Here is a 13613-nt window from a genome sequence, read left to right as displayed (position 1 = left end):
AACGGCCGCTTTGACCGCGCGGGTAACACCGGTCGAATATATACCGCCTTGCTCCCAAACCCGCCGCCTGCGCGTAATTCACCACGAACCCTTCCTTCCGGTCCGGACAGTCTTTTGTTGGCAAAAGCAAGCCGGAATCCCGCAGCAAGACGACCACGTTGTACCACAAACGGCACGGCATCCACGCCCCACCTCCCGTTTTCCCAGCGCGGAATTCCGACCGCGGGGATTATCTGATCATCAGATTAAAATTACGTCGCCCGCCATTCGCGTCCCGCAGCAGCGTCATTGCTTCCCCACGCTTTTTCCTCTTTTCCTCTTCGAACTTCCTCTTTTTACTCGCGCCGTATAGCCTCGAGTCTTCCCCACCATGGCGGCGGCGCTGAAGAACCTCTGGGGCAAGGTCGGCGGCGGGGCGGCCTCGTCGCAACACCCGAACGGCTTCGCCAAAGCCCCGGCGAGCGACCAGCTTTTCCCCAAGACGAACCCGGCCGTCGATGGCGAGGAGTGTTTGCGCGACTGCGAGTCGTGCACAATCAAGTACCCGCGCAAATGGAGCATTGACGAGAACGAGGACATGTACGGCCACGTCAAGGGTTGGAGCACGCACATGGTAGTTGCGACAGGAAAGACAGATTGGGTATGTCCGCTCTTGTGCCTTTTCTTTCTTTTTTCTTGGATCCGTATTGACGTGTGTTGACTTGCAGGTCAGGGACGTGGCCGACGAGAAAGGCTCCATCATGGAGGCGGTGGATAAGTGCGGCGTTAAGCCTTCGAATGGCGTAAGTACTAGCTATCTAATACCTCAATCCGCAAAGTTGCTGCTGTCGCCCCTCTCCACGTGAGACCCCAAGCATTAACGCTCGAATCTTCCGCAGAAAATGATGCTCTCCGCCTCCGACATGCCCGTCCCGAACGAGCACACCTCCCCAGGCACCGAAACCGCCACCACCGTCCTCCTCCTACCCTCATTCCAAATCTTCGACAACGTCACGCCGTCCCTCGTCCCCGCCCTCATCCAGAATTACGTCAACCTCTCTCCGACCAACATGACACCCCTCATCCACTCCGACCCGCCGCAGCAGCGCCCTGCCTCCAGCCACTCCGGCAAATCACACAAGTCACACAAATTCCACCACCACCACAACAGCCATCCCGCGCCCGACCCATCCACATTGATACCCCGCGACTGCCCGCACGACTACCTCATCATGCTGTGCAGCCACAAGACGCGAGACGCCCGCTGCGGTCAGTCAGCGCCGCTTCTGCGTCGCGAGTTCGAGCGCCACCTGCGCCCGCTCGGCCTGTACCGCGATCTGCACGACGAGCGCCCCGGCGGCTGTGCCATCTACTTCATCAACCACGTCGGCGGCCACAAGTTCGCCGCCAACGTGCTGATATACCGCCGCGTCGGCAGCGCCGGCACCGTGGCGCCGCCTGTCGTCGAGCAGGAGAAGGCTGTGAACGGCGCCAGCAGAGAAGGAGAGCAGAACGGGAGCGCCGCTGCTCATGCAGGCGAAGAGGCCGTCGAGGAGAATGGGAATGGAGAGAAGGGACCGAGCAAGCCGCCGATCCGGGAAGCGGCGCAATGTATGTGGCTGGCGCGAGTGCGGCCGGAGGACTGCGAGAACATCGTAAAGTATACGATATTGCAGGGGAAGCTCGTGAAACCGGAGAGACAGCTGCGTGCAGGATTCGACAGAGGAAGACAACTAGTCAGCTGGTAAAGAGGTGTCCGGAATTTAGAGGTTGAGCGAGAGATAGTCGGTATTCGACATTATAGCTCCAAGGATTGGAACTTTTTTTAGATTAGAGCGTCGTTTACGCCAGATGTACTGCCGAGGCTCCGAACGCAAAGTATTCTTTCAAGTATATTAGACAATGGTACGCCTGACCATCGTGTTTGGGTATAATATTAGAAACAATTGAGCTGCAGGTGCTTGATGATCAGTGCCGCGATCAGCCTGAAAGCGTTAAAAAATGTGGACTGTCCATGGCCAACCCCTTGGATGTCCATTTTGGAAAACAGGGGTAATGGCTCTCCGACAAGCGGATGCTCTCGGAATGTGGATGGGCATCGGCAGAGAAGCACGGCGGCATAAAGAGATAATGCAGCAATATGGGATATTCGAAATACGGTGGCGGCTAAGCCTTTTCATCCGTTCTGTACGTCAAAGTAGTAGGGCAGCTCTCCGGGACCTGGATTGGGCGTCAATCTGATGACGCTTCTGGCTGATCTAAGCGACGCAGTTGAGGAACTCGATGTCGATGGCGGGATGACAGATGATGCAGTCCTCGGTTGCACTGGCGTTCGCACCGACGAATTTCTGGATGCAATCGAGGGCGTCCGTGGCAGGCGCACGTGCTCCGAACTGTAATCGTAGAAGTGAGATGGCGCAGTACGTAGGGTACCATTGCTTTCGCTGAGTTCTGCGGTTGAGGTTGTGCTTCGCGTATACAAGGACTCTGCGTATGGCGCGGTCCGTGGGGTCTTGTAGTGGATGGCCGATCCGGTGGAGCCCATGGACGAAGATGACAGTTGGGACGGCGCGAGGCTCGCCGTTTCAGAGCTTGAACTGTACGCGTCGCGCTGAAGCTCAATTACAAGCTCGGGTGCGAGCTCCGTCATGCCGGTGAGAATTTCGGCGAACATTTCCATAAGTTCCTGAAACTGGCCTTCCGAGATGGCCTGTGTGGAGAAACGCGCGTGTTCGTAGCGCTTGAGGAATGCGGTCCCTAGCTCTGGCGGATTGATGAGACCAAAAGTTGAGAGGTGGCCCAGATAGTCGCGCAAGCCCATGGTGGAGGGTCGCTGCAGCAAAGCGACGATGCGCGCATCCGGCATTACCGGCACGCCGTCCAGCGACATGTGGAATGCAAAGGCGGGATCCGCGGGAGCCAGAGATACGGCTTTCGCCTCAATAAGATTGGGCAATTCGGCAATGACGTTGCAGAACTGCAAGTTGGGTACGCCATCCATCACAGGCGACGCCCAGCCCGGGTGCGAAATGTGTCCCCAAGGAGGCGAGTTGGGGTCAACGGGGATAGCCGTGACGTCGCGAGACCGGTCCTTCTTCCTCAGACTGCGCTCGCGAGACGGCGCAGTGCTCCCTTCCCGCTCTTCTTGCAGCTCGGGCCGCAGGTCTCGAGGCCGCGAATCCCATGCTATCAGCGCACTGCGCTCAAACCCCTTCACGATCATGCGCCGCACATGTTTGCCAACTTCGCCCTGCTCGATGGGTATGTACGACTTGGGGATGCCGAGGAGGACGGTGCGATTCGTGTAGAGGCGGGTGGCGTAGACGCAGACGGTGATGACGAGGGTCAGGACGTAGACGGCGCCGACGACGAAGGCATTCGGGTATCCGCGATTGCGCACAGCTTGGTAGACGAGATCGCCGGGAGTTGCAGCAAGGAGGATGACGAGCAGCAGGAAGAGGATGGAGTAGGTAGTTGAATACCATATGCGAAAAAAGGGTATGCGCATGCTGGGGTAAACAAACAGGAAAAGAATCACATATTGCGGGGAGGGCTGGGGGGTGTTTCCGCGGTGTTTCGGTGGAGGTTAAGGGAGCCACGGCAGATTGAGTTCCACAGATGAGCTGCCTTGGTCGTCGATCAGCCGAAGTCGTGGCCACTGCCCGATGATGCCTGCTGACTCGTGCTGCCGCCTCGTCGGGCACCCGCTACGCCTGCTGTCGTCGTCAAAGAGCCAAAGCCGTTTGTTCCAACCTCCGGCGCTATTACACGTCATCCCAGCAGTGCTGCGGCCTTGGGTTTTCTTGCGTTTCACAAAATCCTGAGGCAACGCCCCGGCAGCCGGTAACTAGTCTGCTGGTAGTGTGCACAATACCCCGCGGAGTATCGATTGAAAAGCGATGGAATGGCCAGATGACGCCGCTGAATGATGCTCGCGAGAAGGTCACGAGGTCGAAGACTTGACCAAACTTGCAGTAGATCTCGAACCAGGAGGGCCCGGCCCGGCGCTGTTTTCAGCAGTCAAGGCGGCGGCGCGGGCGGTGGAGGGGCAGATCGGGGGGTGCGGGCTATTTTCGGGCCGGCGCCGCGGGAGTGGTCCAGCGGTCTTCTAAGAAGCTATTCGAATGTTCCAGCGTCCAATACGCGCTGAAATCCATAATTACCCCTCCAGTCCCTTGCCAGCCGCTGCAACCGCCGCCGCGTCCGCATACAATTACCCGTTGCTGAACCGTGACAGCCTAGCGCTCAGCTCCGAATAGTGAGTTGCCCTTCCACAGCCCTCCGCCGCATGTCCACCAGAGCCCCAAGAAAGTGAATCTAGTATCCCCCCATCCAAAACTAGACTGACCCACTCACTCATTGTCTGCTGTATTTCCCTCCATTCGCACTACCAATCTTCGCGCGCAAACTTCAAGTAAGCTGACCAGCTGTTTCCACCAGAACTCTCTACGGTCTCTCAATCCCCTCCACTTCACACCTCTATCCGCAAACCGCCGTCGCAATGGTTCTCCACAACCCCAACAACTGGCATTGGGTCAACAAGGATGTTGGCACCTGGACGCGCGAATTCTTGGAGAAGGACCTGCAAGGCATCTCCGTCGAGGCCGATGGCGTCACCGCCCAGGTCGACCGTGTCATTAGCATGGACGGCGATGTCGAGGTCAGCCAGCGCAAGGGCAAGGTCATAACCATCTACGATGTGAAGCTGCAGCTGGAGTACTCAGGTATGCGCTGAGCCCTCCCACGATGCGACAAGGCTAGAACACGTACCTGACCTCTTCTGTAGGCAAGAACAAGGAAGGCGAGGCAGCAAGTGGTACCATCACCGTCCCGGAGATCGCCCACGACACCGAGGAAGACGAGTATGTCGTATGTTTCCCTCTCCGGAGCACTTGATACCCTGGCCGAGACGACGCTCACACATCCACCTTGCGCAGTTTGAGATAGACATCTACAGCGAATCCTCGAGCAAGCAACCCGTCAAGGACCTCGTCCGCTCCCAACTTACTCCTAAGCTCCGCGCACGCTTCGCAAACCTCACCAATGCTTTGATCGCCGAGCACGGCAGGGACATCCAGCATGCTCCCGGCTCCAACCCCTCCAGTGGCTTCACCACCCCAAAGGTCTACGAAAGCTCCTCGATCAACAAGGGCAGCCAATCCACCACCTCAACCACCACTACCGCCGCCTCTAACGGCAAGGGCCCGCTCGTCAACACGACGACGCTCACCGACAACGACGAGTTCCGCACGACGGCCGCGGAGCTGTACCAGACCTTTACGGACCCGCAGCGCGTGGCCGCCTTCACGCGTGCGCCGCCCAAGACGTGGGAGGGCGCAAAGGAGGGTGCCAAGTTCGAGCTGTTTGGTGGTAACGTCTCGGGCGAATTCGTCACGCTTGAGGAGCCGAAGACGATTGTGCAGAAGTGGCGCCTCGCCCAATGGCCCCAGGGCCACTTCTCTACCCTCAACATCCACTTCGACCAGAACGACGTCGACAAGGTCACCGTCATGCGCGTTGAGTGGCAGGGCGTCCCCATCGGCCAGGAGGACGTGACCAAGCGCAACTGGGGCGAGTACTATGTCAAGAGCATTAAGACCACTTTCGGCTTCGGCACCGTCTTGTAAATAGGGGACATGAACAGGATGGAGGAAAGAGAGGGAAAGGAGCTGACCGGGACATGGAATTTGGCGTCGACGGCGTGGAGGCCACAGTCGATTTTTCTTTTTATTGCTTTCATATACGAATCCAAACCATTCTTGATGCGAAAAGGAAGAACCCCGAGCGAGGAGAGTTTGGGATGCTGGCATAGAGAAAACAATCGAGCAATTGGACCCATCACTGTCTAATCCTTCGTGCGAAAGTACTTTAATATTTTCATGTGCTTCTTGCTTGAGACCCAAACATTATCCAGGTCTCAAAGGCAGTATTCCTTGACGGTGCAAGAGAATAGTTTTCAGCGTCATTAAATGCATCACGTATACGTGGAAAGCAGGCGTTTGCCTTACAAAGAGAAAGTAAATAGATGTAAAAGAACTCCAACCTCCTTCATAAACTATACATATCCCCATATCGTGAATAGAACAACTGTACAGTCAAGTTTTCCCTTTCTCCATCGTCTCCTACATTGAATCTATCGGAATCATGTTCTCACGCTCAAAGGCTATCTATTCACACCCTAGAAAAAAAATCGAAAAATATTAAAACCCCTTTTCGTTTCAACGCTTACGTCTCCTACATCATCATCGCCGCAGCGATAACCGCCGCCATGCCCCCAACAACCACACCGCGCACGCCGATGCTCGCCGCACTACCCGTATACACCGGCACCGACGCCTGATCGGTCTTGGTACCACTGCTGCTGCTGCTGGTGCTGCCGCGAGTGGCGCTCGATGACGTGGGCGTGCTGTAGGGAGTAAGGAGGGAGGAAGAAGGAGTGTTCAGGTGCACGACGGTGCCGTTGTAATTCTGCGGCGCTGATGCTGCTCCCGCGGCGGCGGCGTGCGCCGACGAGGAGGCAGCAGCAGCAGGGGCAGAAGAAGAGTGGATGAGAGGGTAGTAGTAGCTGCTGGCCGACGAATACGAGGCGGCGGGCACGGGAATGACGGAGAAGGTCACCAGCTGGGACGTCGTGGAGGTGAATGCAGTCGCCGCTGCCGTGCGAGAGTTGGCATTGACGTTGGTGTTGGCGGTGTTGGCGCCACTGCCGCTGCCGCTGTTGCTGTTTCCACTGCCATTGTTGTTGTTGCTGCTGCCCACAGATCCACCAACCGCAGAAGAGGAGGAAGGATTAGAGCTTTGAACGACAGAAACGGAGGAAGAGGAAGAGCCGGAGCCGGAGCCGGAGCCTGAGCCGCCATGGACACTGGACTGGGCGGAGGGGACCGCGACGACAATGCTGCTGCTGCTACCAGCATACACCTGTTTAGAGGCAGAGACAGAGGCACCAGCAGAGGGCACAGAGTTGCCGCTACCGCCGACCCGAGTTGTAGTCGTAGCGACAGGGACGACGGTCAAGTACGCCGGCACCGCGGTGGTGAGCACAGCAACGGTCTTCGCGCTGGCAGGGCAGTTAGTAACGGAAGGCGGGCACTGAGTGACGGTGACGAGCTGGGTCTGGTAGACAGTGCTGGTCGAGAAGCCACCGTTGGTGTTGGCGTTGCCGCTATCGCCCTGGCTGCTCTGGCTGCTCTGAGAGCCTTGAGAACCCTGGGAGCTCTGACCGGTCTGGCCGTCGACCGCCTTGGTTGCTGACGGGCTAACAACGACAGGATACACGGTCGTGGAGACGGGGACCAAGGTGGTGGCCACAGACAGGTGGGTCTTGGAGTTGGCGGGGCAGTTGGTGACCGAAGGCGGGCATGCAGTGATGGTGACGAGCTGGGTTGCGTAGACGGTGGATGTCGTCAGTGTAGATGACTGGGCGGAACCACCGGCGGTGGAGATAGGCCTGGTCAAGGTGAGAGTGGTCGGTTGGGGTCCGCAGTTGCTACACACGGTCACGACAGTGGTCCAGCCGGCGGGGATGGCAGAGGGCGTCTGCGTCGGGCAGATCGTTGTCGTGTAGGTTGTCGTGTAGGTTGTCGTGATTGTGGTGAAGCCAGTAGGGCAAACGTCGACATATGTCGTGGTGATGACAGTGGTAGTCACATCTCCCGGAGCCGAAAGGGAACCAGGGGGAGTCGGCGCCGACGTGATCCCAGACACTGCATTGGGGGAAGAACCAGTGGGACCAGAGACTTGAGCGGAGCTGGGGAGGGGGGTGCCGGAAGCTCCCACAAGGCTCGACGCACTTGGAGTCGACAGGTGGATAGACAGGTTGCCAATTGGTGAAAGAACGGGCGGAGTGTAGAGAGATGGCGTGACAAGCGGAGTGTTCACAACCGGTGTATCAACAGGAGGAGTGAAGATAGGCGTGCCGACAGGAGTGTTGACAGAAGGAGTGAAGACAGGAGTGTTAATGACCGATGTGTTAAGAGAAGGAGTGAATACGGGTGTATCAACCGGGGGCGTGAAAACAGGAGTATTCACAACAGGAGGAGTGAGAACAGGCGTGCCGATAATCGGAGTGAAAATAGGAGTGTCGATAGCCGGGGTTGAGATTGGAGTGTTAACAGCCGGCGGAGTCAGAACAGGAGTGTTGACAATCGGCGTATCGACAGGAGTGTTCACAACTGGCGTATCGATAGGAGTGGCAACAGGTGTATCGACGGGAGTGACAACAGGCGTTGGCGTAGGAGTGATCGCAGTGGAAGAAGTGCACGTCGGTGCCAGGTTTGCGTCGTCGCCGCACAAGCCGTATCTGATGTCACAGTTATAGGCCGCGCCACAGTACTCATCAGTCGTGCCGCAGTTGCCCCACTGGCTGCAGCAATTTCCAAATGTGGACCCCTCGCAAGTTTGGCCAGACGCACCACACGTGCCATCCGTCGAGACGGGGAGTTCGAGCTTGTTAGGCTTGTATTGGAGGAAGCTGCACTGCGAGTTTGGCACACAGCCGTCTCCGCAGCCAGTGAGAATTGCCTTCATATACTCGGAGTAAATGTAGCCATTTTCGGTGCTCTGCTGGTCAAGGGTGGCCTCCCAGAGCATGAAACCACCGAAGTTGGGGCTCCAACTGAGATCTCTTTCAAACCAAGTGTAGACCTGCTCTGGTGACAGGTGGGCACCAGGATCGGAGGGTGCGCCTTCAGTGGTAGCAGGCTATTGGGACGATTAGTTGAACGAACAGAAATAACACGTGGTCCAGCGAAACTTACCAAACCAGCAAAAACCCTCACATCAGGATTGCGGCTAAATGTGCTCACCAGCCCCGGGAGGGTGTAGCTCAGGAAATCAATGTTTGTATCCATGTACGATGCGAGAGCGTTGCACCCCTGATTGTTGTAGAGCTGAACGAAGATGAAGTCGAACCATGAGGATGCGAACGCATCGGAAAGGTTGGGATCCGGGAACCAGCATTGAGGAGCACCAGAAATGTAGTAGTTCTTGGACGTGTCTTCGAGGAACAGAACATCGTGGAAGTGGTTGACCATGTCCGGATAGTACTGGGACTGATAGTTCGGTGCGTCGGCAGGTGCGGGCGTGATCAGCGATTCAATATCGAAGTCGAAGCCGTCGACAACGGCGTCGCCGAAAGGTCTCGGAGTTCCATCGTTTTTCGAAGGACCGAACGCTTTCCACAGGAAATCGGCAAAGGCGACGGCGTAGTCACTGTCCTTCAGGTAGTAGTCATTTGGCGAAGCACCACCAATAGACAGGAAAATCTTCTTTCCATAGACATCCTGACATGTCTTGATATCCTGGCCGATCCAAGGGCAGTTGCTTGGGAGATCTGAGTTCGGGTAACGCTCCGACCCGCATTGGTTGCCGAAGTTGGCTCCCGGGTTGCCGTACTCATTAGGGAACGTGTTGATAAACCCAATGTTGATGATGTCGTAGGCGCCAGTTTGGCAGATGTCGACCAGGCGGCTCTGGTCCGACCCTTGACCCTGGGGACAAGCACGTATTAGTACTGTCCACACTGACTTTGAACTCGATCAAAGGACCTACCCAATAGACGGCGACGTTGGTGCTAGCCTGGGGATCGAAAGCGGGAGCAGGATAGGTGACGGGACATTCCGGAAGCGCGAGCGCGACCGGTAGACTCAAGAGGGCGGGCATAGTGATTACTAAATTAGTATTATACCAAGAGAATGACAGGTAGCCGAAGCTGGTGTAGAGAGTGGAATGACCGTGGTCACCAACGAAGGGACGCAGACGGCAGGTCCGCAACAAGCAAGCAGGTGCTGAAAAAGGATTGACAGAAGCAGCGCCTGGCAGAAGAAAGCAGGCAGGGAGTAGAGACAGGATATAAAGAGAAACACCCGCCCGTGCGTCTCGGCGTGAGCGAGGTGATTCCAGGGCCGGAACCGCTCAAAGGTGTTGTCTCCTTAGCAGGTCATCAAAGTCGACTCCACTTTCTGCGGTTCCTTCTGCCAGATTCGGCGCAACTTTACAGCCTCGTGGACAAATTAGAATTGCAGCCATGGAAACTGGCTGACGTAGGCAGAGTAAACCAATCAATGCTGTTTACAAGAGCCCACAATGGTGCGGCGTGGGCAAGTAAAACATTAGCAGGTGCATGGCGTAGCGCCACGGGGACATCCGAAGGTGTGTGCCGCATGTTCGGCCTTTCCTGTTCCTGGAACAAGCGTAGGCAGCAGAGCGGAGAAGGGACGGCATTAGAAGGTTAGCAAGATGCTTAACTGCGAAAAGAGGTTGATTGCCGGCGGATCCATTCAAACAGGCCATGAAGCGAAATTTGGTGTAGGTGGTGGCGCAGGATGCAGTGGCGTAAGGGTCCAGTCCAGCCTCTAAGCGCCCACTCACTACGCCGCCGGCACCAGTCTGCCCGGCGAAAGTCCCGCGTACCAGTCTTGCGGGTGACTGATGTAGGAGACATTGCCTACAGGCTGCTTGGGACTCAGCGAACAATTGAGCACATCGACGATCTACCGGAAAAGGCAGTCCACGATGCGAAGGTGAGCGGGTTGGGTGGGGAAGAAGTGTGGTGGGGGCGCGATGAACGTTTTTCGGGAATTTAGCCGCTTTGGCATCGGCACTGCCGACGAGAAGGATTCAACCGCAGCCTCGCACCTCAAACTGCCATTCAATAATATTTCGTGAGCATTCGCGCATCGCTGACAAACAATGGACGCGCAAGACTGTTCTTGAAAATTGTTGTTGAAGACTCGAGTTGCACAGCATATGGGATCGTTCCGACTCGGCGCGGACGAGACGTTCCGCTGACATCCCCGGCGGCAATCATCGCCTCTCGCCCGAGAGGACGTGCGTTCGTAGGGCTCAACATCGTATAATAACCTTATCTCATCCGCTGTGCACCCAAATATCCATGATCTCGTTTCTCTTCGACATACGCGGCCTGCCCCTATATCCCACGTAGAATCCTATTCATGGCGTTCGTATAGACGCCATTCTTCTTCCACTTGGCTATCTTGGCTTGCATTTTGCAGCTGCTGTGCAGGCAGCCACAGCAGCGCCGCTGCATCGGCGTTATCCGAAGGCTTGACGCTAGGGCGAAAAACGTCTCCAGCACTCCGGAAATTTCCCCCTGCATGGAGCATTCGACATGGACAGTAGAATATCGCATTCGGATCCTCCGGCATTTGGACAAATTCTTTTTTTTTTATCGCCACGTGAAGATTAAAAGTCTATCATACCGATTTCAACATAACGTTGCCCATCTACAAAGGTGGAAGGCTCGGTTGGCCTTAAAACGTTGAATCCGAAGTCCTGGAAGACAGGGGCCTCTCCTGTCCGTATGGTGTGTCCGTTACTAGAGCGCAGCTGAACCGTGGGTAGTTTGACCCTGCCGACCTGATTCCCGATCCGTGACTCCAAGAACGCCGAAAACGAAATCCTAGTGCAGAGGAATACGTTCCCTTTCAAGCCTCCTTGCCTCCTCGCTCTTTCCGCGCTTTATGGCCTCACTCTTCATCGAATCCATCACCGCCTCAAGGTCTCTCAATTCCACCTGGGCCTCCCTCTCAGCAGCCTCGCCTGGCCGACTGTTCAAAATGTCCCAAATCTCCCATTTGCGCTCCTCCTTTTCGGCATACTTGTCGTATTCAATTTGCGAACCGAAGCAGATGCCGTAACCATCGCAGTAGCAAGTGTGCGGTGACGGGCAGAACTGGTACTGCCTGGTGAAGATGTAGTGCCATGTGTACTCCATGATGCGGCCCGCGTACTGGTCATCCAGGTCCGTCTTCAACAGCCAAGTCCGGTAGTGCTCGTACATCTCCTTGGGATTTGCCCGAATACGATCCCGAGATACTCCGAACTGGGCGCAGCAAGGCGCGCTCAGCACGCCCGGCACGCGGTGCATCTCGCCCATCCCACCCAAGCCCGGCGGATGGAGCTCCCTCCAGATCTGCGGAGTGTAGTACTTCTCCTCCATGCGGAGATGCTCGTCGAAATCGACTTCGGGCCGATCCAGATGCAACCAGTCCGGACATCCAGGCTTGGCATCGCACCTAAAGGGCATGTCTTCAGAGCCATTAGCAGAAAATCAGACCAGGGAGATGAAGATCAACGTACAGCCGGTCCTCCAGATGCGCTCGACACGGAGCATCTTCAGCATTTCAGCCGAGTCCTGGCCCAGGATCAACAGATTGTGCCATCCGACCTTGTGGGCGTGGAAGAACAGCACGACGTCGGGTAGATCATCGTAGTGGTCGATCACGTAGGTCAGGTAGGCCATGGACTCGCGGCCCTTATTCTTAGGCACGCGGAAGTCAGCCCAGGGGTCGTCCATGACGTAGACGGCCGTCTGCAGGTCGGGCAGCTCCTCGCGGACGTCGTCGATCCACGAGACGTCCTCGCCCTTCATGCGGGGCACGACGAGCACGCGCGAGTAGTTGCCGTCGGGCTTCGGGACGCCGGGACGGAAGGGATCTTCGTCAGGAGTGAGGGCGCGCAGTGGAGCAGCGGCGGAGCTGGCGGGGCCGACGGATGGCCTCGTAAAGTCATCGACATGATCGTATGGCGCGGTGGTCGACGGTGGGCGCGGGCGAGACGAGCGCAGGTGCGGCAAGCCGGGCTGCCAGGCAAGGTAGTAGAAGGCCAGGCAAAGGGCGAGCAGCGAGATTGCAGTCAGGGTTGATCGCCGGGCGAGAGGCATCGCGGCGACAGCGGGTCCGGAGGGGAGCTGGGTGGACTCATGTGAACGTGAGGGTGTAGGGGACACCAATTGCGCCCGCAGAAGTATGTAAGGGAAGAGCGCGGGTACGAGGACACGGAGGAGTTTGCTGAGCTGTGGAGGCCAGATGGGCCGCATGCAGATCGGCAGGGTGGCCGTACAGGCATCTATCCCTGGCGCCCGCAATCAACTCTGTTCGTATCCAGCCTCGCACGCTAGCCACGACATGACTGGCCGCCGGATGCGCTTTTTTCGCCCGCTGCAGATGACGCGCTGCGCTGCTCAGGCACGCGTGAGAATACCAAGTGCTAGGGTCTGCCGCCTGCGAACAAAGCTTGGCCTGCAGTCCGCTGCTCCAATGCGACGATCTGCCATGGAAATGCGCCCTTGCGCTGTGTTCCATTGGCAGTCCCCGCGCCACACGTGACATTACATCACCACGCTATCACCGCAGCTTCCATGCTTGTTGCTGTCGCACCCAACAAAGCCTATTTATTATTGCGCGCCTCAGAACGCATTCCTGACCTGCATCCACTTCGACCACAACCTTGTACCTGAAACCATGTCGAACTTCACGAGCTATTCCTCCTCGAGCTTCTCCTACAGCTCCAGCTCTAGCTCCAACGGCCAGACCAGCGGCAAATCATACCACAAAGAGACCCACAGCAACCCCCAGGGCACTACTACCAGGACCACCTCTCAGAACATGGGCGAGCCTATGATCCAAGAGACTCGCCATTTCGATGCGAGCGGTCGCGAACTGCTCGGAAGTGGCCAGGCTGCAACCAGGCCTACCATCGAGCAACCCCGCGGCCGGGTTGAGGAGATCGACGAGTCCGACGCCGACCGCGCGTACAGGCAAAAGATGGAGGACGAGTACGCAAAGAGGGAGGGTGGCGCGTAAATCCGATGCCAGCGAGCGAGTCAACGG

General features: G+C 57.0%; 6 protein-coding genes across 6 annotated transcripts; 3 read left to right on the top strand and 3 right to left on the bottom strand.

The window, feature by feature from the left end:
• Positions 1-370: 370 nt before the first annotated feature.
• Positions 371-1727, top strand: LTHEOB_7849 (Sucrase ferredoxin domain containing protein; the record flags this gene model as incomplete). Its single annotated transcript, XM_035517260.1, has 3 exons — positions 371-640; positions 708-782; positions 879-1727. The coding sequence occupies 3 exons, from the start codon at positions 371-373 to the stop codon at positions 1725-1727; spliced, it is 1194 nt and encodes a 397-aa protein (XP_035370868.1).
• A 510-nt stretch (positions 1728-2237) lies between these two features.
• LTHEOB_7848 (Thermatolerance membrane protein) lies at positions 2238-3487 on the bottom strand (the record flags this gene model as incomplete). Its single annotated transcript, XM_035517259.1, has 2 exons — positions 2238-2466; positions 2547-3487. 2 exons carry the CDS (start codon positions 3485-3487, stop codon positions 2238-2240), a joined length of 1170 nt encoding a protein of 389 aa, XP_035370867.1.
• Positions 3488-4480: 993 nt separating this feature from the next.
• LTHEOB_7847 (HSP90 co-chaperone aha1) lies at positions 4481-5606 on the top strand (the record flags this gene model as incomplete). Its single annotated transcript, XM_035517258.1, has 3 exons — positions 4481-4703; positions 4766-4848; positions 4917-5606. The coding sequence occupies 3 exons, from the start codon at positions 4481-4483 to the stop codon at positions 5604-5606; spliced, it is 996 nt and encodes a 331-aa protein (XP_035370866.1).
• A 607-nt stretch (positions 5607-6213) lies between these two features.
• On the bottom strand, positions 6214-9642 carry LTHEOB_7846 (Endochitinase 2 precursor; the record flags this gene model as incomplete). Its single annotated transcript, XM_035517257.1, has 3 exons — positions 6214-8682; positions 8739-9470; positions 9532-9642. 3 exons carry the CDS (start codon positions 9640-9642, stop codon positions 6214-6216), a joined length of 3312 nt encoding a protein of 1103 aa, XP_035370865.1.
• Positions 9643-11401: 1759 nt separating this feature from the next.
• Positions 11402-12664, bottom strand: LTHEOB_7845 (uncharacterized protein; the record flags this gene model as incomplete). Its single annotated transcript, XM_035517256.1, has 2 exons — positions 11402-12030; positions 12082-12664. The coding sequence occupies 2 exons, from the start codon at positions 12662-12664 to the stop codon at positions 11402-11404; spliced, it is 1212 nt and encodes a 403-aa protein (XP_035370864.1).
• A 580-nt stretch (positions 12665-13244) lies between these two features.
• On the top strand, positions 13245-13586 carry LTHEOB_7844 (Cytochrome p450 protein; the record flags this gene model as incomplete). Its single annotated transcript, XM_035517255.1, has 1 exon — positions 13245-13586. The coding sequence occupies one exon, from the start codon at positions 13245-13247 to the stop codon at positions 13584-13586; it is 342 nt and encodes a 113-aa protein (XP_035370863.1).
• Between the last annotated feature and the right edge of the window lie 27 nt (positions 13587-13613).

The sequence above is a fragment of the Lasiodiplodia theobromae genome (assembly GCF_012971845.1).
Source record: "Lasiodiplodia theobromae strain AM2As chromosome Unknown scaffold_24, whole genome shotgun sequence".
NCBI lineage: Eukaryota > Fungi > Ascomycota > Dothideomycetes > Botryosphaeriales > Botryosphaeriaceae > Lasiodiplodia > Lasiodiplodia theobromae.
The sequence above is the reverse complement of the archived record's forward strand: the minus strand, read 5'-3'. Positions and strand labels throughout refer to the sequence as shown.